This window comes from Bufo bufo, chromosome 6, assembly GCF_905171765.1.
Source record: "Bufo bufo chromosome 6, aBufBuf1.1, whole genome shotgun sequence".
In the NCBI taxonomy this organism is placed as follows: Eukaryota; Metazoa; Chordata; class Amphibia; order Anura; family Bufonidae; genus Bufo; species Bufo bufo.
This window is the reverse complement of record NC_053394.1, coordinates 17,847,878-17,872,162: the sequence shown is the minus strand read 5'-3', so window position 1 is coordinate 17,872,162 and position 24,285 is coordinate 17,847,878. Positions and strand designations below refer to the sequence as shown.

Below are 24,285 nucleotides of genomic sequence, written 5' to 3'. Positions count from 1 at the left end.
AAATTTAGGAGAAAGTTTACCAGATGCTACTCTGAGACTCAAATTTTTTGTAGAAAGCCAGACAAGTTCTCCTAAAATGACGTTTGGACCTAAAGAATGCTTTTTATTGGCTTGTTTATACTGGATGCTTTGAGCTTTTTCCAGGCTCTTGCAAGCCTGAGCCCAAACTGTGCACAGATCATTAATGATAGCATCCACCGCAGGATTCACAGAGCTTAACCCAGAAACTGATGAAAAACGTGGATTAAAACCATAATTACAACAAAAAGGTGAGATACCACTAGTGGAGCTGACATAATTGTTGAAAGCAAACTCTGCTAGGGACAAAATTCTCTTCCACTTGTTCTGACAGTCAGATACAAAGCATCTTAAAAACTGCTCCAAAACCTGGTTGACCCTTTCAGTTTGTCCATTTGTGTCAGGATGGAATGCAAATGGATGCAGAAGGAGTGTTTGATCCCCAGTCTCTCCAGAATCTCAAGACAAAGCGAACTCCTCTATCTGAGACAAAGGACCCGAGTATCACATGTAATTTGAAAATATTGTTGACAAACAAGGTAGGTAATTTTTTATTGTCAGGAAGTAGATGACACATTTTAGAGAACCTATCAATGACCACCCAGACGACCGTCTTCCCCGTGAGGGCGGAAGGTCAGTAATGAAATCCATTGAGATGTGGTCTGTGGAATGGGCAAAGGGCAAAGCATATCCGCAGGACATCTCCTGGGTACCTTATCCCTTGTTCAGACATCACATGCCGAGACAAAGGCAACCACATCTCATGACCAAGTAGGCCACCAGTAGGCTCTGGAGACCACGTGTTTAGTCCCAACAATTCCTGGATGACCAGCAAGTACAGAACAAAGAGATTCCTCAAAAACTTTAAGGTGAAGATTTGGAGGAACAAACAATTTACCAGAGGGAAGATTACTGGGAGCCAAATCCTGACAACTTCATATTTCAGAGGCAAGATCAGGACTAACGGCAGCAATGACAATACCTGGAGGATGAATGTTACCAGGTTCAGTATTGATAAAATCACAAGTACCAAAACTACGTGCGTCATAAAGCAACCGCTTTCACATTACCAGATCCAGGACTGTAAGTAGCAATAAAAGTAAACCAGGTGTCACGGATGATGTTGCAGATAGCTGGAAGTTATGGATAAACATCCGACTGGCTTGATCCCAAACTAAGGAGCATAAAGGTGACCCCTATAAAACCCTAAGAGCTCACCCTGACTGCTAAGCACATACAAGGGTCTCAGAGGTAGACGATTGCATGCCCTCATACCTAGACTGTGTGACACCTGAAAACCCTATAATAGTGAGGGGACAAGACCACCGGCTCCCTGCACTAAATGCGGAGGGAGTCAGGGTCACCTAGAATCAAGCCAGCAAAGAAACACAATACATGAAAGGACTTATCTGAACAAGCAGTAACAGAAGTCTCCAGCAGTGACAATTCAATCCAGGAAGTAGTATAAACCGCAAAGTAAGGCAGTATGGGAGGGAATATAAAGGGAGGCAATTAGTGTAAATAGGTGACAGCTGGGAGAAGGAAAGGAGATGACAAAGTGAAACCAAAACAAAGAACATCATGCAAGAGGTAGAGAAGGACGTCTGCCAGACCTTCTCAGAGAGCTGGCGGTGACAGTACCCCTCCCTCTACGGGTGGACTCCGGACACCCAGAGCCCACCTTCTCAGGATGGGACCTATGGAAAGCCCTGATGAGACGAGTGGCCTTAATGTCCGCCACTGGGACCCACATCCTCTCCTCAGGACCATAACCCTCCCAATGAACGAGGTACTGGAGAGAACTGTGGATAATGCAAGAATCCACAATCCTAGAGACCTGAAATTCAAGATTACCATCAACAACAATCGGCGGAGGAGGCAAAGAGGAGGGTACAGTGGGTTGGACATAAGGTTTTAATAGGGACCTGTGAAAAACATTATGGATCTTCCAAGTCTGAGGAAGATCAAGTCGGAAGGCAACGGGATTGATGACGGACAAGATCTTGTAAGGCCCAATAAACTTAGGACCCAACTTCCAGGAGGGAACCTTCAGTTTGATATTCTTTGTAGACAACCACATCAGATCACCCACATTCAGGTCCGGACCAGGCACACGTCTCTTATCAGCCACACGCTTATATCTCTCACTCATCCTCTTCAGATTACCCTGAATCTTTTGCCAAATAAATGACAAAGACGAGGAAAATCTCTCCTCATCAGGTAAACCAGAAGACCCCTCTCCAGAGAATGTCCCAAAATGAAACCCATATGCACCAAAAAAGTGGTGACTTATCAGAGGACTCCTGGCGACGGTTATTTAAAGCAAATGTAGTGTACGGGGACTGTAATGCCCGTCACTACAAAAGTGTCACTTGGTGTGCTGTCGTCCCCCCTTATTTATGGGGAAGTTGGTATATGTCATCTTTATAAATTGTCATGTAATGTAATGTTATGTATTTCCCTGTTACTGTGACACTTGCATGTACAGGCCTGCTAGGGGTGTCATTCCAGCTTCTAGTCACTAGAGGGAGCTAGAGAGCCCTAGTTTATATAAGGCCCAGACAGGGAAGCAAAAGTCAGTCTAGTTTGGAGCTCAGAAGTTTCTAGAGCCTGAGGAAGCTGAGAGGGAGACAGAGGCAAAGCTCAGAAAAGCAAGAGGTACTCAAGATAACAGAGGAGGTACTTTATAAAGAGAGAACCAAGGATATACGCCAGAGTTAAGGTATTGGGCCTTGGAGAAGATTTTCTATGTCCCAGGATCAGTCAGGAATAGAGTGCAAGCTCCTGTACTGCAAGTCCCGTGTTTCACACTCTGAAGTCACCTTGCTTAATCTGTATTGCCTGCATCGACCGTATTGAAAAATCAACTGTATGCAAAGGAACTGTGCTTCCGTTAATGTCTCTATATGGAAACTACTAAAGTTGGAGTTTTGTTTTAACATCACGTGGTTCCTCAGTTATTCCTGCTATCAGCAAACGGCGTGCCACCGTTTAATTGGCACTGGCGTCACGAACATTTTCCTACCATCACCTGCCTATGCAGAGAGTCAGCCGTCTCAGGTTAGTGTCTATTGCACTACTACACCCAGGAACACATTTCTACACACAACTTGAGTACGCTGCACAAACTCAGCAAGGGACAAAAAAGAACACCAATCCTCCTGATTCTCTGCCACAAAACAGCGCAGATATGTCTCCAGATTCTCAATGACGCGTTCGGTCTGACCATTCGACTGCGGGTGAAAAGCAGAAGAGAACGACAACCGAACCCCCAAGCGAGAACAGAAGGCCTTCCAAAATCTGGAAACAAACTGCGTGCCCCTATCAGAAACGATGTCTGAAGGAATGCCATGCAATTTGACAATGTGATCAACAAATGCTTGTGCCAGCTTCTTAGCATTGGGTAACCCAGGAAAGGGAATGAAATGTGGAATTTTGCTAAAACGGTCCACTACTACCAGAATCACAGTCTTCCCCGAGGAATGAGCAAGGTCCGTAATGAAGTCCATGGACAGATGCGTCCAAGGACGGGAAGGAATGGGTAACGGGAGGAGAGAACCCGATGACCGTGAATGAGGGACCTTGGCACGAGCGCAGGTCTCGCAGGCTGCCACAAAACCCTCAACCTTCTTACGAAGAGCCGGCCACCAGAATCTCCGAGCAATGAGATCCACTGTGGCTCTACTCCCCGGGTGCCCAGCAAGGACAGTATCGTGGTGCTCCTTAAAAACCTTGTGTCGTAAAGCGAGAGGCACAAACAACCTCCCAGGAGGACAAAGATCATGAGCCTCTGCCTGGGCTGCCTGAACCTCTGCCTCCAAATCAGGATAAAGAGCAGAGACGACCACCCCTTCAGCCAAAATGGGACCCGGGTCTTCAAAGTTCCCCCCTCCCGGAAAACAACGTGACAGGGCATCAGCCTTCACATGTTTAACCCCAGGGCGGAATGTGACAACAAAATTAAACCTAGAAAAGAATAAAGACCATCTGGCCTGTCTCGGGTTCAGACGCTTGGCTGATTCCAAGTAGGCCAGATTCTTATGGTCGGTAAACACGGTAATATGGTGTCTGGCTCCCTCTAGCCATTGGCGCCATTCCTCAAAAGCTAATTTGATGGCCAACAACTCCCTATCTCCCACATCGTCATTTCTCTCTGCGGAGGAGAGTTTCCTTGAGAAAAAGGCACACAGTCGCCATTTGGCAGGAGAGGGACCCTGAGATAAGACCGCACCCACACCCACCTCAGAAGCATCCACCTCAACAATAAAAGGTAGAGAGACATCAGGTTGTACCAAAATGGGAGCAGAAGCAAAACTCTCTTTGATACTAGAAAAGGCCTTAAGCGCATCTACCGACCAGGAGGAAAAATCTACCCCCTTTTTAGTCACATCAGTGACTGGCTTAACAACAGAGGAATCATTCAAAATTAACTTTCTGTAATAATTGGCAAAACCCAAAAACCGCATCAGCACCTTCTGATTCTCGGGAAGCTCCCAATCAAGCACAGCGCGGACCTTCTCAGGGACCATGCGAAAACCAGAAGCGGAGAGAAGAAAACCAATAAATTGAATCTCCGGAACCGCAAACACACATTTTTCCAGTTTAGCGTACAATTTATTCTCCCGCAGAATGAGCAAGACCTGACATAGGTGGTCCCTATGAGTTTTGAAATCAGGAGAAAAAATCTAAATGTCATCTAGATACACCAGTACAAATTTCCCCATCTGCCAGACCTTCTCAGAGAGCTGGCGGTGACACCAGGTGAAGAACGAGGCCCAGCGTGCTTGTCTACGATTTAAGAGCTTAGCAGTGTCCAGATATATCAGGTTCTTATGATCCGTAAGTACAGTGATATGGTGATGAGTCCCTTATAAGAATTGCCGCCATTCCTCAAAGGCCTATTTGATAGCCAGCAGTTCCCGATTGCCAATATCATAATTCCTCTTGACGGAGGAAAATTTACTCAAGAAACATGCTTGAAGATTAGTTAAGGAAGATGACCCCTGAAACAGTACTGCACCCACGCCTTCCTCAGAAGCATCAACCTCAACATAAATGGTTTGGTGACATCAGGCTGAATAAAGGTTAGGGTGCAGAATGAACATTTATTTCAGTGTTTCAAATGTGGACAGAGCATCAGGGGACCAATGGAGCAGATTCACCTCCTTCCAGGTTAAGCCAGTCAAAGGCTTGGCAGTAACTGAAAAAAAAATTCTATAATAGTTTGCAAAACTGAGGAATCGTTGAAGGGCCTTAAGAGAAGTAGGCCTAGCCCAGTCAACTAAGGCTTGCACTTTAGCGGGGGTCTGTGCAGAAACTTTAGGGCGAGAGGTTATAACCCAGGGAGGAAACTTCTCTTACACCAAATTCAGATTTACTTAGCTTAGCAAACAGTTTCTATTTTATAAATTTTTTAGGAATTTTCTCACATGTATAACATGAGAAGACCACTCAGGAGTCAGGAGATAAAATCAAAATATTGTTGAAATACACAACAACAAACTGACCCAGGAATTCTTGGAAAATCTAATTTATGAGATTTTGAAACACAGCTGGGGTGTTACACAGCCCAAAGGCCATCACAAGGTATTCAAAATACCCTTCAAGGGTAATGAACACCGTTGTCCCCCTCCCGTATTTTTAGACTCTTCCAAGGTCGACTTTAGTGAGCCACTGAGCCCCGACAATTTGATTGAATAGATTAGGAATGAGAGGAAGGGGGTACTGGTTTCTGATCGTGATTTTATTAAGGTCTCTGTAATAAATACAGGGACGCAATCCGCCGTCTTTTTTAGTCACTAAAAAGAATCCAGCTCCCAGTGGAGTACATAGAGAAGTAAGAGTCCCCTAGCAAGGATCAAACCAGCCCCCCACACAGGACAGAAGGGTTTCTGCTTAAACCCCTTTCAATGACCCTTGGGCCATTTTTTCCACTGCCTCATTTGCTAAAAGTTGTTCCTTTAGAGGGTAGAGTCCTGACCAAGTTTTCATCCCCAGTAGAAGAGGAGATTATCCCAATTGGGCCCCCTCTTGCCCTAGGCCCCATAGCAGTTGCATGGTCTGCAGCTATGGTAGTTACACCCCTGCCAGCTCCCATGGGAGATACAGACGGTAAAATATGCCCTTTTTAAGACTATTCTGGAAATAATTTTTCATAGCTTGCCTTTCAAGGCCCCAAAAGATTAAAAATGCGGTCTTTTGGAAATTTAGCACCAGGGAAAAGTTCAATGGCACAATGAGAGGGCTCGTGATGAGAGGACAAGACTTCAGAGGCCTCTTTGGAAAACACATCCTGAAAGTCCTTAATGAACTTAGGTAGTGGTCCTTACTCTAGTTCAAGACCAGAGAGCTGGATAGATAAGCAATGATTACAACACTGAGGACACTATTTTACTAATTCGCCAGAACTCCAATTAAAGATAGGACTATGCGCCTTCAATCAGGGTAGGACAAGATGACATCAGCAGACAAATTTTTCATGGCATATAACGAACACTTTTCAGAATAAAGAGACAAAATCTTCATAACCAGTTTATACTCAATAAACCCTCCGGCTAAGGGAGTAGTATCCACCTCAGAAACCAGAATGGGTTCTGATAGTTTACATACTACAAGACCCAAGGATGACACAAAGTAAAAAGGAACAGAATTAGCTGGAGCCCCCGAATCCAAAAACGCTAAACCAGAAACAGACCTTTCTTGTGATGACAGATTATCAGGCAGTAGAACCAAATCAGTCTTTTAGAGAAGTACCCGTGCATTTGAGTGACCTCCCGGATCATCACTCAGACGCTGAAGTTTCCCGACTTTGGCCTAGAAGGAAAAGATTGCAGTTGATGTGCAGGACTTCTGCAGTAGAAGCAAAGGCCATTATTAAGGCGGCGTTCCTTCCGTTGCGGAGAAGACATGGTAGTCACTTGCATGGGCTCCTTGGACTCCACTGGCACCTTGGACATAGAGGCTTGAGGAACAGAGGGAAAAGAAGAAGGACGGACAAGGATAGATCTTTACCGTGGAAAATAAAGGTCAACAGAAAATAGTTCAGGAGAGTTGGGTGATAGAGAGAACGCCCACTCCTGAGGGTTTCTCGGAAGAAGAGACATAATGATGCCTACTCTCTGTGCTTCCATACTTGATGACTGTGACCTAAGATGAAAATAATATTTACAGCTCTCACTGAAGGTTACAAAATTGTTATGGTCACCAGAGAAACCATCATGGAGCTTAACCTTAGGCTCTACTAGTTGCAAATCTGTAGCAAGGGGTGTGGGGTATGGGGGCTGGTTTAGTGGGACTCTTGCTGTTAGACTCTCTCTGCTATATCACAAACCAGTTGCGCAATACCCTCCATCTGATTGGCCAACATTGCCATGGCGTCCAGAACTGAGCGGGTCACCCAGAATTTTTTCTTTTTTAGACCAGTGATAATGTAACACCTGTAGGTAGGGACAGACAAGGACAGTGAGCCCTAACCTGGAACACAGCCCACTTTCCCTACCTACTTGCAGTATAAGACCTACTTGGCAGAACCGCACCTGGAAGATGGTCCCTACTATAAATAAGTGCAGAGACGGACAAACATCAACAGATAAACAAACACAAAAGCAAAGTCGTACAGAAATGGGTCAGAACCAGATGGGCTATGAAGTACCAAACAAGAGACAGAGAGTATTCTAAAGACAAGCCGAGATGAGAACCAGATGGTCTGCACCATACCAAACATGTGATACAGAGAGTGGTCAGAAGACAAGCCGGGGTCAGAAGTACAGAGGAATCAGTGTGCAAATGCAAGAACAGGGAACAAGAAACCTGGCTAGTGAGCCAAACAAGGCTATCACTGGCAATGGTACTCATAGAACATGGGTTTAAATAGAGAGCCAGGTACCTGGACCAGAAGCTGAGTGGTCTGGTGACCTGACTCCACAATAGGTCAGGAACCAAACAAATGAAGGTAATATGACAGATGGGCTGTATATCTGCCCACTGCCTATTCCCCATAGTGCACATGCGCTGCAGGAAGAAGCAGAGCATCACAGCCACTTCACTGGGAGGACATGGCTCTGCAGCGTCTCTCTCCTTGAACAGCACTGCTGGAACCTGAACAGACACTTGGGAGGCCAATCCATGAGCCAAAGATATAAAATATTCCAAAAAGTTCCCTGCCTAGCAAATTTTCTACCTGGAAGCATTGATTAAATAATAATCAAGAAATACACACTTCGTCCTTTTAGTTTGGCAGTAACGAACCTCTCATAACCAAATTGAAGCCCTTCTGAATGGATCCAAAAGTAGAGGATGAACAATACATAATGAACACAATATTAATGTCCCAAAAGACTTCAGCCTTTCCAAATAGAGACCATAATCTGTATAGTGAGCAACACATGCAGCTGTCCAGAAGAGTATGGAGATTTGGTCTTGGCACCTCATGAAGCAAAGATTCATACAGTAGTTTAGTGGCATGGTTATTTGAAGCTTGGTTTTGACAAAATCAGGGAAAATCTTAAGGGCTTTGTGTCTATGGCAGAATTCCTTGTGTTGAATTTATTGTTCTTCAACCACAGAAACTTTTTGGAATCTATTCCAGCAATATTATTAAGGAAAGGGGGTGAAAGGGCCCATGATGCTCAGTCTCTATTGGTCAATGGCATGCTGTCCTCTCTTTTGGTGATGTTGCATATTGTGTAGCTACTTTACACTTGTTTGATCATCCCTCGTCAGAATTTAGAGTCTCCTCTTCTATAAAACTGAGTCTGGGATGAGTTCAGAGGGTTTCTGGAAGTAGGTGCTCCCATTGCTGGTAATTTATGGCATTGCAACTGAAAGTCAGGCTCATCCAACTGGGCACTCTGGTTACACCACTGGCATCAGTCTGTAGGTTTGTCCATGGATTCCTGACTCTACCTCTCGACTGCAGTCACTAAGCATCTGGACCAGTATACATTCTCTCTGCACTGACTGGTAGACAATAAGTTTCCTGAAGTTTTTTTTTGTCATTTTTACAATCGCTGGTTTGCTTGGTTATTGTGGCCTTGATTTGCACATTTCTTACTCTTTGTTGATCAGGGTTCTGGACTTAAGTTGGTGAATTTTTCTAAGCCCCTAGATATGTCATGATCAACTTGTAGGTGTTATGGTGGTAGGAGCATGGACTGCCAATCTGTATATGTGTTACAGACAGGTGGTACAGACAGACAATGGTTGTGGAACCACTGTGCCAATTAGCCAGTTTTCCACTGGGCGAGATCTGAGGTTGTTATACTGGCAGTAGCCTGGTTTTCACCCTCTAACCCCTATACAGGCATCTAAACTTTGCTGTACTGGATCTACCAGGCTGCTACCTCTTGAAATAGTTGGCAGCTGACCCATGGAGATCAGCGACACTAGTGCAAAGCACCAGAGGCACAAATTCAGAAGCAGGCTGAATACAGGCGAATTCAAGGCAGATACAGGCATGCAACAAAACACTGAGCACTGGCAGACAGAACAATCAGGAACTCAGACAGACTTTAAGAACCAGACAGACAGACCTCAGGGACTTGTACAGACAGACATAGCAGATACTGCACAGCAGTCATCAGACGCCTAGGCAGAAAGAAGCACAAGACGCTAAAGGACAAGACGCTAAAGGACACAACAGTTACAGAAGTATGGGAAGCCTGCACACACAGACAGATGGATTAAGCTCCACACAGACTTTAGAGGAGCAGATACAAATCCAAGACAAGGTCAAGCAAACAGGGTATATAGTAATGTATAGCACAGACACAGGGTAAAGGCATATATAACTAGATTAGAATTCAGACATGGATCGAACCAGAACAATTCAGTCACAAACCTGAGAGACCAGACAGATAAAGCTCCAACACAGGACACAGACAGAATCTAAGCAGGTTCAAGCAAAGCATATTACATGATCAGGGCAGGTCACAGAACTTAAGAACATAACTCAGGAACTATATGGCTCATTAGACAAGCTTTCCTGCAGTACTAAGTTTCTCCTGTGGGGGTGCTGCAGGGAAATTAAACACTTTCTGCAAGGTTTTCCCAAGGATTTCAGCTGATTACTGAGGGTCATAGTAAAGAGAAACTTGATCAGCTTATTGTCAAATGGACTTTCTAGCAAGTAGGGATTGTCCAAGGCAAGAACCTCATTAAGAGTCTCCATCCCCGATACGAACATTGAGTTTTCTTTACGATTTCTCATACTCTGTTTATTTTTACTATGAACATGAACACCTTCCCATTATTCTAAAATCTACCTTTTAATAAACAATAATATAAAAACTGGCCTAGGGCCGGACTTATAACCAAGGGTCAAGACAACACATACAAATACTCACTATGTAATTGTCCTCAGTATTAAAGATACTCAGTAATTACTCACGGTTAGCTGAAATCAGGTCAGGTAGGGTGATTTTCGACTGAATGGAGGGATAGAGATGATGGATAATAGATGGTCCAGGGATGAAGATGATATAAGGTCCTTTGTAGATGGTGTAAAAAATTGATAATCACCAATATGGTATCTTATATATTAAATACAGTAAACAACCTAAAATATTCCCTGTAAGTCCCTAAATAGGCTAAGCCCAGGAACACCCCTTGAAGGTAGGGGCTCCCTGTCCTTGTACCTAATCTAGTGAACCCTAGAACACCCTATCCTATGGTAAGCTGAGTACAAAAACATAAAAAAGGACATACTGACAAATGAACAAAACAAACAATTCCCAACGTTACGTTTCCCCAGCCGATATATACCACGACTGGTTCGTCAGGGGAAGAGGAGGGTGATACTCCAACAACAAGGTCTCACAGTGGAGATTTTACATTCAGTGTCCCACAATCGAGACCCTCTAGGAACAGAAGCCCCAGGATGTAGGCTAAAGATGACCGGTGTCCCCATGTCTGTTCAAAACCTGGCGCCTTATAACAGGTCCACCCATGATTAGTCCCTCCCCCTTAATTAGCCCCATCCATTATGCCTCCAATGTTAAACCCCAACTTGTTCATATAGAGAACCCACTCATCCATCAGCCATATAGTATATATAATCAGATCGAAATAAGTATCGAGGGGTACCTTAAAAGAAAACATCACACAACAGTCCACACAGAACGCCGCTTTGAAACGCATACGCGTTCCACCAACTGCAAATGACGTACAGAGCCGGCTACCAAAACGGAAATGACGTCAGTCTCTGCAGCTCTACACACAGGAAATAGCCCTGGAACGCACATGCGTTTCACCGTGCGGATCTAGGAGTGATGCCAGACTCATGGACCGGAAATTAGTATATCCCCATGTGTTCCATAGTCAGGAACATACATTTAATTACTGATTCATTATGCATTTCATAAGGGACATTGATATATGACCATACAGGACAAAAAATACTACTAAGCCCTGTCCGGCCAGGATACTATTAATATACAGTACCCCCCAATTATACATATCTTATTGATTCCTAAATTATAAGGACCATGGGAGGGACTCTAGATAGACATAGTGTTTAGGATACATTTTAACATAGAACATATCAGGACGGCGGAAACCCCAAAAACCAATGGGGTAAAGGGGGAGGACAATAGTGAAAATATCAAGGGGGGAAAACAAAACATCCAATTCACCAGACATTTCCTTAAATTGCCCACATATGTTAAACCACCAAAGGACAACCACAAATGATAAGGGAAACCCAGTTGTGGCTTTAGGATACATATTTTTAGATAATTTTCGATCCGATAATCATTAGAATGGCAGGGATAGCAATATAAATAGAATCCCCATTGGAAGCTGGGTTTTTATTTCGAGAAGGAGGAGGAGAAAACCAAGGGGGGGGGATGGGAAGGGGGGAAAAGGGGCTGAGGAAAAGGAACAAAAAAAAGGGGAGAAAAATAATAAAGAAAATAATAAAGAACAGGAGGGTGTAAATATGCCCAAATAGGTAGGGTATGAGGAGGAGAGAGAGAGCATCCGAGGATCACAAGAAACAGCCAAATGATAGCTGTTCATTTAAGCCGTCCGGAATGGATGTTTTTAATCTATAGATCCACTGACACTCCTGTAAAATCATCTTATCCCAATCGCCCTTGCGTGGAGAGGGTGGGATAATCTCAATGATCTGAAAACCTAAAGAATTGGCATTCCCACCATGAAACTCATGGACATGGTTTGCCACAGGTTTATCTCGTCCATGCTTAATATCTCCAAGATGCTCTCCCACTCTCCTCCTCAATTCCCTCTTAGTTTTACCCACATAATTCATGGGGCACTGACATGTAATCAAATACACTACTCCACAACTTCTACAATTGCCGAAGTCCCTCATTTCAAAGATTCTCCCCATTGAGACACTTCTGAATCTTTTGGATACAGTAATGTATGGACACGCTATACACCCACTGCACTTAAACATTCCTAATGGTCTCCTTTCTAGCCATGTACCTACAGTTCTTGGTGTGGTATAGAGACTGTAATCCCTGGTTTTTGTGGGAGTACATCAACAAGGTCCCTATCAGTCCGAAGGATACCCCAATGTCTTCTAAGTTTTTTTAAAGATCCTCTCATGAGAGTTATCAAATGTCCAGATCACTCTTACAACTTTATCCTGTAGTCTACCTTTTTTCTGTGGGTCTAAAAAACAGTCTCTATCTGTGGCCAGGGAATGTTTAAAAGCTTTTTTCAGTGTCTCATCCGGGTAACCTCTACTCAGAAACCTGTCTCTTAAGTCGCTTGATTAAGTCACGAATGTTGATGTATTGGTGCAATTCCTTCTAATTCAAATGTATTGGCCCTTTGGAATACCTTTCTTGACTGGGTTAGGATGGAAACTTCCCCAGTGCAAGAGGGTATTAATAGCTGTTGGTTTCCTAAAAAGTTTCAGTACATAACATCCCATCCCTTTTAGAGATTTTTATATCCAGGAATGAGATTTCCCTGTTACTAATTTCACAGGTAAATCTCAATCCAATTGGGTTGTGATTTAGTGACGTGACAAATGACCTAAAGGCAACCTCTGGACTATCCCACAATAGAAATATATCATCAATATACCTTCCCCAGAAGGTAATGTGGGTGGTCCAGGGTTCCTCCACGTCACTAAACACAAGTTGGTCCTCCCACCAGCCCAGGAGCAAATTTGCGTAAGTTGGTGCACAGGAGCTACCCATCGCGGTGCCCCTGAGCTGGTGGTAAAACACATTCTTAAAGAGGAAGAAATTATGTGTTAGTACAAATCTCAGGATGGATACAATAAAGGAATTATGGGCCCTATACTAAATGCCCCTAGTTGCCAAGAAGGAATCCACTGCCTTTATACCCCATTCATGAGGTATACTTCTGTAGAGGGCCTCAACATCAATAGAGGCCAAGAATGTGTTCTCCTCTACAGCAGGATCCTGAATGCGCCAAAGCAAATCAGTCGTATCCCTGATGTAAGAGGGTTTATTTTTAACCTATGGCTTTACTGATTGGAGATGCTTAGGTGACTGTATAGCAGATATGCAGTTATTAAGCTCCCTATCTGATGACCTCCAGGACTATGAGCTGCAGTGGAGCCTGTCCTCCTCAGTGGATTCTGTTCATGAGATGCTCTCATACACTGCTGCTTCTAATCAGTAATGGGGACCTGTGATGCATGTTACTGGTGGTGGTGGTGGTGGTGGGTGACACGAGGGTGGAGAGGATATGATGGTGCACATCTGCAGTGCAGTATCTCAGTTTAACAATCTGCAATATTCCACCTCCATAAACTCAACCCCTTTATGATACTCCAGACATCAGAGGCATTCAGATCCGGAATTGGTTTTAGCGCTGCAGTTATCTGAGCTTCGTCTTTTCGACTTTAGAACAATTCATACGCTTATTTCAGATGAGACCCTGGATTGTAATTAACAAAAGCTTATGAAGATGGCGAGGGCTGATTTCATGCCAAACCTGAACGATAAAAGACTCGTTGCTGTGGATCTGCGTCACTGGGGTTAGGACGATGAGTGCGCCATGAAAACGCAGACTTCAAGAGAGCGCATTTAATTGATGCAGATGAATGTAACCCTTTTAATAGTCAGTAGGAATTTAGCACACTCGGAGTCCTACAGATATAGAAAACGTTAACCTACTGACGATCATGACATGTTAAAAACATAGTTGCAGCAAGTTTTACATTGACACGTAACGCAACAACAGCCAAAAAGTCAATTTAAAGCTTGATGTGACTGTATATTTAGCATTTTCTACATCTGTAGCAGAGCTGAATTTGCATTTGTATTACTGTACCTTGCGGTAGATTGTTAGGATATGGCATAAAATTCTGATTATTGGGGGGGTCTTACTTCTGGGGCCTGTGTCTATCCTGTAAATGGGGGTGAGCTGCAGTTGCCTGCATGAGAACCCTAAATCAGCCCTAAATCAGCGTGGCCCCTTCACTCCTAGGATACGTGCGGTTCCAAGCAGCTTAACCCCTCTAATGGCTTTTCCAAGCAGTACTGTATGCCCAAGGCCGCATTTTCTATGCCTCAAAATCTGCCTCAACTTTGCTACATCTCTCTATTTTTTTGTAGCTTCCATTTTTAACATACTTCTGAAGTTTAAATCTATGAGAACGTTGCATTATCTTTTCTGCATTTGTGCTGTACGGACATCATATCCAGTTGCTTAACTATAGGCGTGGCAGCAGACGACTGGGCCCACGAGCTAGGGCAGTGATGGCGAACCGTTTAGAAGCCGATTGCCCAAACTGCAACCCAAAACCCACTTATTTATTGTAAAATAGTGACAACACTGCAATTTAATCTGAATACTACAGTCCAATATAGTATATCCTCTATGTACATTATCCATAGTATATCCTCCATCTACATTATCCATAGTATATCCTCCACGTACGTTACGCTATAATAGCCTGCCTGCATTCAATGCATGGCTCGTGCTGTTCATAGTGTGCCCTGCGCTGATGAATGGCAGGAAAAGTCTAATGCATATCGGTACACCAGAGACTTTTTCCAGTGTGCCCACAGAGAGGACTCTGCGTGCCGCCTCTGGTACCTATACCATAGGTTAGCCACCATTGAACTAGGGGGACCCAATGGACCGCTTACCACACTAGAGCCTATTGTACTTGTTTGATATCCTTTATGATTTCCTTTGATGGCATGCAAAGTATCATAAATCTGAGACACAGTAGCGGAGGAGGCAGGAGAAGAAGAATTAGGAATAGGATGCATTGTCTGACAGGTATCCCCCATTGTCAGAAAGGAGATAACCTTTTAATACCGAAAGTAGTAGGAGGTCATCATATAGTGAAAAAAGGAGAAAAATAGCAGAAGGGTCAGCTTCAAGGATTACTCATAGCGAAAACCTATGTAGAAGAGACAACTGTTCTATACTGGACATGATACTGCAGCCCTACCACTGCTTAGAGTGGTGCTGGAGTGTAGTAGGAGTATCCACTAACTAATGTGAACCCCGTATCAGGACCCACAGCCCAAGTGGATTAAAGACGACTCCAATCAGAGAATACGTAACTTTTAACACTACATCGGTGAAGACTCGGCAATGCTGCTAAGAAGTTGCAGACAGGATGCAGAAGGAGAGTGCGAGGAGACATTGGTCAAGCTGGACTTTTTCCATTGGGGCTCCTGAGCTCTAAGTTACGCTCCTGATCATATCTTATGCTCTAGTAAAAGTCAAAACTGCACTCATCATTTTTGCTTGCCACTGAGCTCTGGTTTAATGCATTATGGACCAAGACAAGATCTATAGAGAGCACTGGGCATCCGTTCACAAGCCCACATATAGTTTTTATTTGTAAAAGGAAGTAACAGTACCTCGCATACAGTGCTCAAGTGCGCTATTTGGAATGCCTAAATAAATGTATTATACAGTTCCCCTGTTATATCCCTATATATAGATCATGAATAAAACCTCTGCCACTGACATACGGTTTGTGAAGAACCACAAGGGAGGAAGTACAAAACTGAACATGCCTGTCCAGTGGCAGGGTTTGGGGTGGTCCCAACACTACACTGGGTCCCCTGGACACTCAAGTGCAAAACAGTACAGGCAAAGAACTAAGCTACGTTCTCCAGTCTTCTCCGGGGAAAAAAAGGCTCTGTGCTGAGGAAAGGCTTGATCTACCTGTCCCTTTCCCTCAGAATGCTGGTACCATGGGCAAAGGGATGATAGCCCTTTAGTTAAAGGTCTGTGGCAGACTATCCACATCTTGGTGTCTTCTTCTGGTCACGCATGCAATCTAGCAGTCTCTTATGCTAAACACTGGCCCCTATCTGCACACAACTAGGGGCTTTAATTGTTATTCTTATATTCAGTTTCTAACTGAACTAGAACCTTCTAGTGGGAGGGGTGGAGTGAAGAAGCAAAGCCTTAACAGAAACAATTTTTCAACTTCAGTCTGTTGGAGAGTTTCAATTAAAGTCTATTGGAAAGACTAAATGTCACCTCTGAGGGTTACAAGTAACCACCAAATGTATCACAAAGCAAACTTTGACAAGAATAGGATGGTTTTATAGAGGGCTGAATATTCAGTTCCGCAAAATGTGGAATGCACATGTCTGGTATCCGTGTTTTGCAGATCTGCAATTTGCTGACCACAAAAATGGTGATGGCCGTGTGCATGAGCTAAAAAACTGCATTTTTTAGACTAAAAACAGGTGCAAACGCTTTAGTAAATGTGCCCCAGTGTGTCTGTTTTTATTTTTATTTTTTGTTAAAGTGTCACCACGTTTTGATGCTCTCCAGAAGGGATAGTAGGGCGTGGTGCACCCCAATGGGAAATAAGTCCAGAGAGTCAGGGTCTGCAGTAAACCAGTGTGCTTCTGGAGGAATTCAGGTGCAAAACAGAACAGACAATGTATAGGGCTGGCTTCTCAAGTCTCCTCTCTGGCAGAAGAAGGGTTTGATGCTGAGGAAAGGTCTAAGCTAGCAGTCCCTCTCTCTCTTCAGAAGGCTGGTACCTTTGTCAAAGGCCCACAGTCTGTAGCTCAGTAGTCTGGGATCCTCCTTGGTCACAGGGTTGGAGACCAATGGTCTGTGGCTCAGCATCCCCATCTAAGCGTCTTCTTCTGGTCACTCATACAGACTGGCATGAGTCTCCCGCCAAGCACTGGTCCCTAACTGCAACACTAGGGGCTCTGACTGCTCTCCTTATATACCATTTCTAGCTAGACTGGAACCTTCTAGTGGGAGGGGTGGAGTGGAATAACTGCACAAATAAATACAATAAACTTACATTAGAGCTTTAATGATACTCAATGGCAATGACAGTGCAGTTTTTCCAGACAAAAACAAGTTTCCAGACATAACAACAGAGATAAACCAGACATTCAAAAGGTCAGGCTGTCTGGTTTTGGTGGTAAACAACGTCTGGATTTTTACCTCCAAAACATGCTTTTCTTTCTTTGGCAAAGTCCCCAAAGTCTCTCAGTATTCATTAACCCTTTCCACAGAGCCTTGCAAATACTGTGCAAATGATCAAGACCTATATCACAACACACATATCGTCCATGTGAGGCCCATTAATTGTGTTGTAGTCGCTTGTGAGTTATTAAAATCCTAAGTGCAACCAGACATTTCTCAGTTATTTGGGCCACGTGATTAGTTTATGGTTTCAGCGCTTCAAGTTGTTGAAGACCAGGCGGTTAAATAGACCCAGGCTCTGGAGGAGAGAGGAGATAAGCGAAGAATGAAGGAGACACTACGACTCCATTAAAGGGGTTGTCCCATGAATAATATTCGATTTTCAAACCAGCACCTGAATCTGAATACTTTTGTAATTGCATATAATTAAAAATGTATTAGAGCTACTGAGTTACTCACTGAAATCTAACTGTATATCGCCACCTGCTGTTTTCAATGTTTACATTTTTTTTTCTCCTTCTCATTGAGATGGATGCACATGCTCAGTTTTATCCTTCAACTGCCACTAGCTGCAGCAAAAGGACATATCCCTGAGGAAGGGCATGCCCTCTGAACTGCCAGCCTGAAATAAATCTGGCAGAACAATTGGAGCAATGAATGGGGAGATTTGTGAGGTACAGGGCTGGTTCTTGCTTTGTCATGTTCTAGACTATGTATGATTTTCATTTCATGGGATAACCCCTTTGTACTGTGGATTACTCCCCCTCTTTCGAGAGCTGAACTAATTGCCATGATGGAGTTTATGCTATTGTCTCACCACATTGAGTCATATTTGGACTTAGGTCTCATACGTGCTGTAAAGACCAGTATATGAACCTTTTCCCGTTGCATGTGAGGTCCCAATGGTTCTGTACTAAGGACCCATAGGCATTCTATGTGCCGCCCTGTTGTGCTTTTGCGAGTACTTATTCTAGTGGAGAATACCTCCATAATATGGCAAGGGATGAATGGCTCATGTGTATGAACTTGTGAAAAGTTTATGCACCTAGGATTGAAGGGAAGGGGACATCGGACACCTCCATGGGGCACGTCCCACCTCCCCATCCTCAATATCTATCTGCTCCCCTGGGGATCTGTCCAAATGCAGCAATACAGCATTGCACCGCCCTACGGGCTCCATTCTCCCCTTCATATCACTCGTAAATAATGTACCTATGGGCACCATATTACAGATCTGTAGAATTTGAAGGTCGAAGCCTTGGTTTAGCCCCTTAACTACAGCACAGCCTCATATTTTCATTCTCTGAATCGGTGAAGGGGGGGGGGGTGCTCCGTCCTCTGATCACAAGATAAAGCCATATCCTAACAATATTCCATCACTTTATCAGGTGGAAAATTCCTTTAACCTATAGTATTTATGCTCATCTGGTGGTTTGGACTTTGCACCTATTGGACTCGCACGATTACCTAAGTGGGGACTGTGGTAAATGATTGGGATCAGAGAAAACAGCGATCCTGGCCATTACTGTGCTGACGCTAGAAGTAGCTCAGTGGCTCAGTGGTTAGCAATGATGGCTCGATGGCTCAGTTCAGATCCAGCCCATCCAGGGTCAGATCTACATGGACTTTGTATGCTCTCTGTGTGTTTGCATGGATTTCCTCTGGATGCTCAAGTTTCTTCCCAGTCTCCAAAAACATACTGATGAACAAAGTTCTGCTCCTGGGACATCAAGGACATGTACCTTCTACCCAAACATACCTGAGGACTGCCATGTCATGATGCTGGACATGCTACTGTTTAACATGATTGGTCATCCTACCAAGAAGACGTCCACTTTGATCACCCATTTTTGAAATGACCAGTTAGGTTACATGTGGGTGGTGCACAGTAGAAAGGTCCATCAGTATGGAACACTCATAACAGAGTCCACCAAGTCCAAGTGTTCATTACCAGACATACACTTTCCTGAGGAAATATCTCCAGCTAATTTTTTTGAAAGTTTTCTTACGTATGGCGGCACCACTTTGTGATTTTTTTAAATCAGATTATTTTTTATTGCATATTACATATTACTTATTTTAGAAACATAACAATGATATTTAAAGGGGAGTTGATTTACTTGTAGTTAAAAAAAAAAAAGAAAGAAAAAAGTAAAAATAACCCATATGGTCAATAAAGCATTGCTCATAGGAACATCACAAGACATTACGAAGCAGGTGACACTCTTCGGGAAGTGTACAGAAATTAGCTACAACTATTAAATGTGATATGTGAGGATTGATGTAAAACAGGGATGCTCAACCTGCGGCCCGCCAGCTGTTGCAAAACTACAACTTCCAGTCTTCCCAGACAGTCTACACCTATCAGCCTGCAGCAGGGCGTGGTGGGAGTTGTAGTTTTACAACAGCTGGAGGGCCACAGGTTGAGCATCCCTGATGTAAAACATAAAAAAAAATACATATTCTCTAGTACATGACAACCTCTTTCTAACAAAGCTAGAACCAGCCCTGCACCTGACATGGGTCAAAAGATCTCCTGTTCGAATTACGATACTACTATTTATATCAAACTAGCAGCTCAGGGACATGTCCTTTCTGCTGCTGCTCAGGTGGCATGTCTTTCTCCCTATCACAGCTCAGGAAGTTCAAGGAAGGAACTGAGCATGTGCGTCCACCACAGCGAGATGGACAGATAAATAAATAAAAAAGAAATGCAGCAGATGGCGCTATACAGATCCATTTAAAATATTTCACCTCACTTGGTGGATTCTGCATAGAAGCTGTCCTAGAAACTAATACAATTCATGCATGATCTACGATGGAAAAAGCTGGAAAAGCTGCTGCCCTTGGGAATGTTTTTGACTATTCTATGGAATTACATGCGGCAGAGGCTGTGTAAAATACACCATTTTTGCTGAACCTGAGCCCTAATGTGCTGTTTTTCCCCACTTATTTTTTTACAGATGCTCATTATGTAACCTGCAGGATCCAAGAATGTGCGGAGACGACCAAGACCGGCCCTTTCTCCCGTTTTATCGATACTAATTCCTTGGTGGTACAAGATAATTATGTCTTCATTCAGGTAAGAGCAGAACAAAGGGACTCATTACATAGTGGTTTCTCCAAGCCCGAAGACTCCCCCCTCTCCATGAGACATGTGAACACGCTTCTTCAGCCTCATGCACATGGCTGTGGGAAGGGACACTCTGGACATGTATGACGTGGGGCAAAGGTAGATGAAACATGCTTTATCCAACTGGTTGAAATGCGTGTTGTCTTCAGGAGCTTCAGGAAATCTTATCTGCTGCAGGTCCCCTCCACACCCCGCGGCCCCTCCACCTGTAAACACTGCAATTTAGAGACTGACAAATTCGTCAGCCCCATTTTTACATCTGTTGTATTTTTAAATGTCCCTTTGTTGATGACGTTATCTTACAGCAGGACCTACAGCCAGGAGAAAGCAATGCGAGTTTGCTTGCTTCTAGTTTTCGACAAAAAATATACAGTATAATAAAAAGTAATACACCTTCTAGTATTAAATACAGCTCCTCCCATAACAGTTTCTGATATCTGAAGAACATTTGATATTACACAGAGGTCAGAAAATACCGATGATAAATTATTCATGGACGCTCGAAACTCGTAGTTCCTTGAAGGAAACCTCCCAACAGGTCTGAGTGAAAAAGTTCTGGACTAAAACTTCTCATGGGAAAGACTGAAAGTGATTTATATGAAGATTGAAGTTTGCTAAAGTTGGAGTAACCAGCTATGCCGTTTAAAGGAGCAGTTACTTGTACATGAGTGATAAGAGTGTAGGATATTGGCGTAGGATATGGAGGTTGGATACAGGTGTGGGATATGAGAGTTGGAAATGGGTGTTGGATGTTGGAGTTAGGTATGGATTTAGGATATGACTATTGGATACAGATGTTGGACACGGGTGTAATACATGGATGTTGGCTATGGCTGATGGATGTAGGTGCTGGATATGGATAGTGGAAATGGGTGGTAAATATCGGTCATGAATAAGAGTTGGAGTTGGAGTTAGATGCTAAATATGGGTGTAAAATAGGGATGTTGGATGTGGGTGTAATATATAAGTGCTAGTCATGCTATGGGTGTTGGATAAGGGTGTTGAATGTAGGTGATGGATGTGGGTGTTGGATGTTGTATATGGGGGTAAGATATGGATGCTGGCTATGAGTGTTGTGGATGGAGGTAGAATATTAGTGTTGTATATGGGTGTAAGACGTATATGGATGTGATCATGGCTGACTTTGTTCTTTCAGTGGAGTCATGTGCGGCCGGAGAGGCTGTAGTTCTTTCTGGAGTCATTCTGGCAGCCAGCCACATCTGGGAAGACTATCCAGCACCCTTAAGAGGGTGTATTGTGGGAGGGGGATAGAATTAAACATTTTTTTGAGTTTGGACTAGGTGTGTTATACGCAGGCAGTACATATGTGCATCCGCTATAATCATCGTCTATCAGTGCTTTGATATGTTGATAATTAGAAAATATAATGAGCAGTGATGGAAACTCATCTCCCGATAATTGAGTTAACACATTTTTTTTATTTTTGAGCTTTTCATTTAATTAAAATGGCAGAATCCACATGTTCAGCATAGAAAGCCTTTTCCTTCAACCTTCAGCTGTGTTTCTTCTGAACGCATCAATGTCTGATTATTTGAGACCAAGAAACATGTGCCAAGCTTGGTATGCCTTAGGCCGGCAGTCTGGTCTGCTGGACTTCTCAGTCTTGCAGTTACATCAGCATTTACCCTGTACCCTCTCCTTATTAGTGCCCTTCTTTAACAAAGCCCCTCTCCCTCCTTTTTGATGGCCTCCAATAAGGAGAGCACAGTTATGTAGTTCTTTGCATGACGATTTCCTTGAGGTGGAAGGTCCTAGCACTGCTCTTGCTTCATATTTCCTATGATATTCTCTTTCCGGTCCTAGGTTTTGGACACCAACTTCCTATTTATAATGATAAGCTCCAGTAGATGCTATGGAATACCTGAAGGCTAACAGAAAACTTCATGGGAAAGCCTTAGACAAATTCCCATGCTTTCTGAATGAATCTAAAATCCCTGGTTCCCCATTATTACATGACCGGGGGCTCCCTCACATACTTGACACAACAGTGATAGGTTTTCACTTTAACAGATCAAAGTCTGGAGTTTCTCAGTTCTTAGTATAACAGGACAACAGCCAGGTGCCCAGTCATCATAACCAACGTTCTCCAAGTGACCATGTAAATCAGATGGGGGAGTAGATAAAGGTACACAGTAATGTCCAGCCAAGAGGACGGGTGTGGAAGGAGTACACATCAGACGTGGAATTGATGACGGGCAGCTAGTTATGACGTTTTATAGCTGACATCTTTTATTTATCCAATGAGCAATTGAAGTCTAGTGATTCTCGCTGCTGTGAGGAGGTGAAGCATTATTTTGTGAATTGATTTGCTATGGTCCTTGAAGGGTAACTTGAAGAATCAAATAAAAAATGTATTCTCTGATCTGCTAGAAAGGTGCATGATGTAAACTGTAGTGAAGGTAATCTTTTTACCAGTGACTGTATTTGTGAGTTATAACCTCCCTTCCGATCCTCAGCTGTGTCATGTGACCAGCATTCTTACTTTCTTAATAACATAATCAGTTTCTCTATGTATTCCTATGGGAGCCTCAATGTCAGTCTAACAGGAATGAATTGAGAAGTAACTTTCTGTTCAGTGTCAGTTGGAGATCAGAGTGCTGGTCACATAACACAGCTGAGGATCAAAATGGAGGATATATATCACGCTCCATAGCTGCAGAGAGATTAGTACGCCAGTATCGAAGTGCGGACAGCTCTAGAATCTCCGAGCTGTCACGGGGGTACGGTACCCCTAAAGAACATGGTCAATTCGCTGCAGATAGCTTGTACCAAATACGTTTCGGAACTACGTGTTCCTTCTTCTGGAGTTCCGAAACGCGTTTGAGCGCGATATCTCCTGACCACGTGGGACGCCACACAGGGAGTCAACGTGCATACCGATACAGGTACAGCGCAACTGAGAGTTGAGTTACGGTCCTGAGACGCCAGCTTCTGTACGAATGCCAAGTATCTCCTCACTACATGAGAAGCCATACAACAAGCAGGCTTACTTATCTACGTATACATCTGAAGAAGGAACACGTAGTTTATCTGCACGGTGGGTTTGCCGTGGGGTTGTGCACCGTGCCATTGTTTCCTAGGCTGGTAGAGCCACTGTGTTTCTTTTATTTTATTTAAATCATCTGAAAATATAGAGCTTGAAGTGTGTCAAGTCTGGATTTGGGAACGTTTCCTAGTTCTTCCATTGTAGTCAAGTTCATTTTGAAGTTTTACAAGGCTGATAGGAATTAATTTTTTGGGTTACAAAAAAAAGAAACTATATTAGAACATTTGCCGATGCAGCCAATGATCAGTACTCACTTCAGTACCTGTTCATTCATGGCTTGAATTAAAGGGGTCATCAAGAATTTTTTATAAATCTCATTTTCTCCCTTCCTGACTTGCTTAGAGAAACATACTTTTTACCCGCTGCCCGCTTCTCCCTGGCACCCAATCTGTCTACACTTCTGGTCCTCGTTTGTCAACATCCATATGAATGTGGTCACATTAGCCCCTGCAGCCAAGACTGGCCTTAGTGGTGATGTTTTCCCAAGTGGCACATGCCGTAGCAGTGAGGTGGGGCAGGTTGCTCTTCAACCCAGCTGTGATACAGTTCCATAGTTGGTACAAATAGTCGTCAGGACAATGGAAATTAGACATCCCTATCTGGTTCCACTCAAGATGTGAATTGTTGGGGAAAGTGTGTCATGTACATGCAGTCTGGCCGTTGGCTGTGAGTACATTTACAACATTGCATT

General features: G+C 43.6%; 1 protein-coding gene across 1 annotated transcript in view; it reads left to right on the top strand.

The window, feature by feature from the left end:
• The window catches only part of SORCS3 (sortilin related VPS10 domain containing receptor 3), a 643,612-nt gene that overhangs the window by 459,682 nt on the left and 159,645 nt on the right, over positions 1–24,285 (top strand). The window contains exon 7 of the mRNA XM_040438225.1: positions 20,358–20,476. Within this exon, the coding sequence (XP_040294159.1) occupies positions 20,358–20,476 (119 nt within the window). The remainder of the gene's footprint in view (positions 1–20,357; positions 20,477–24,285) is intronic.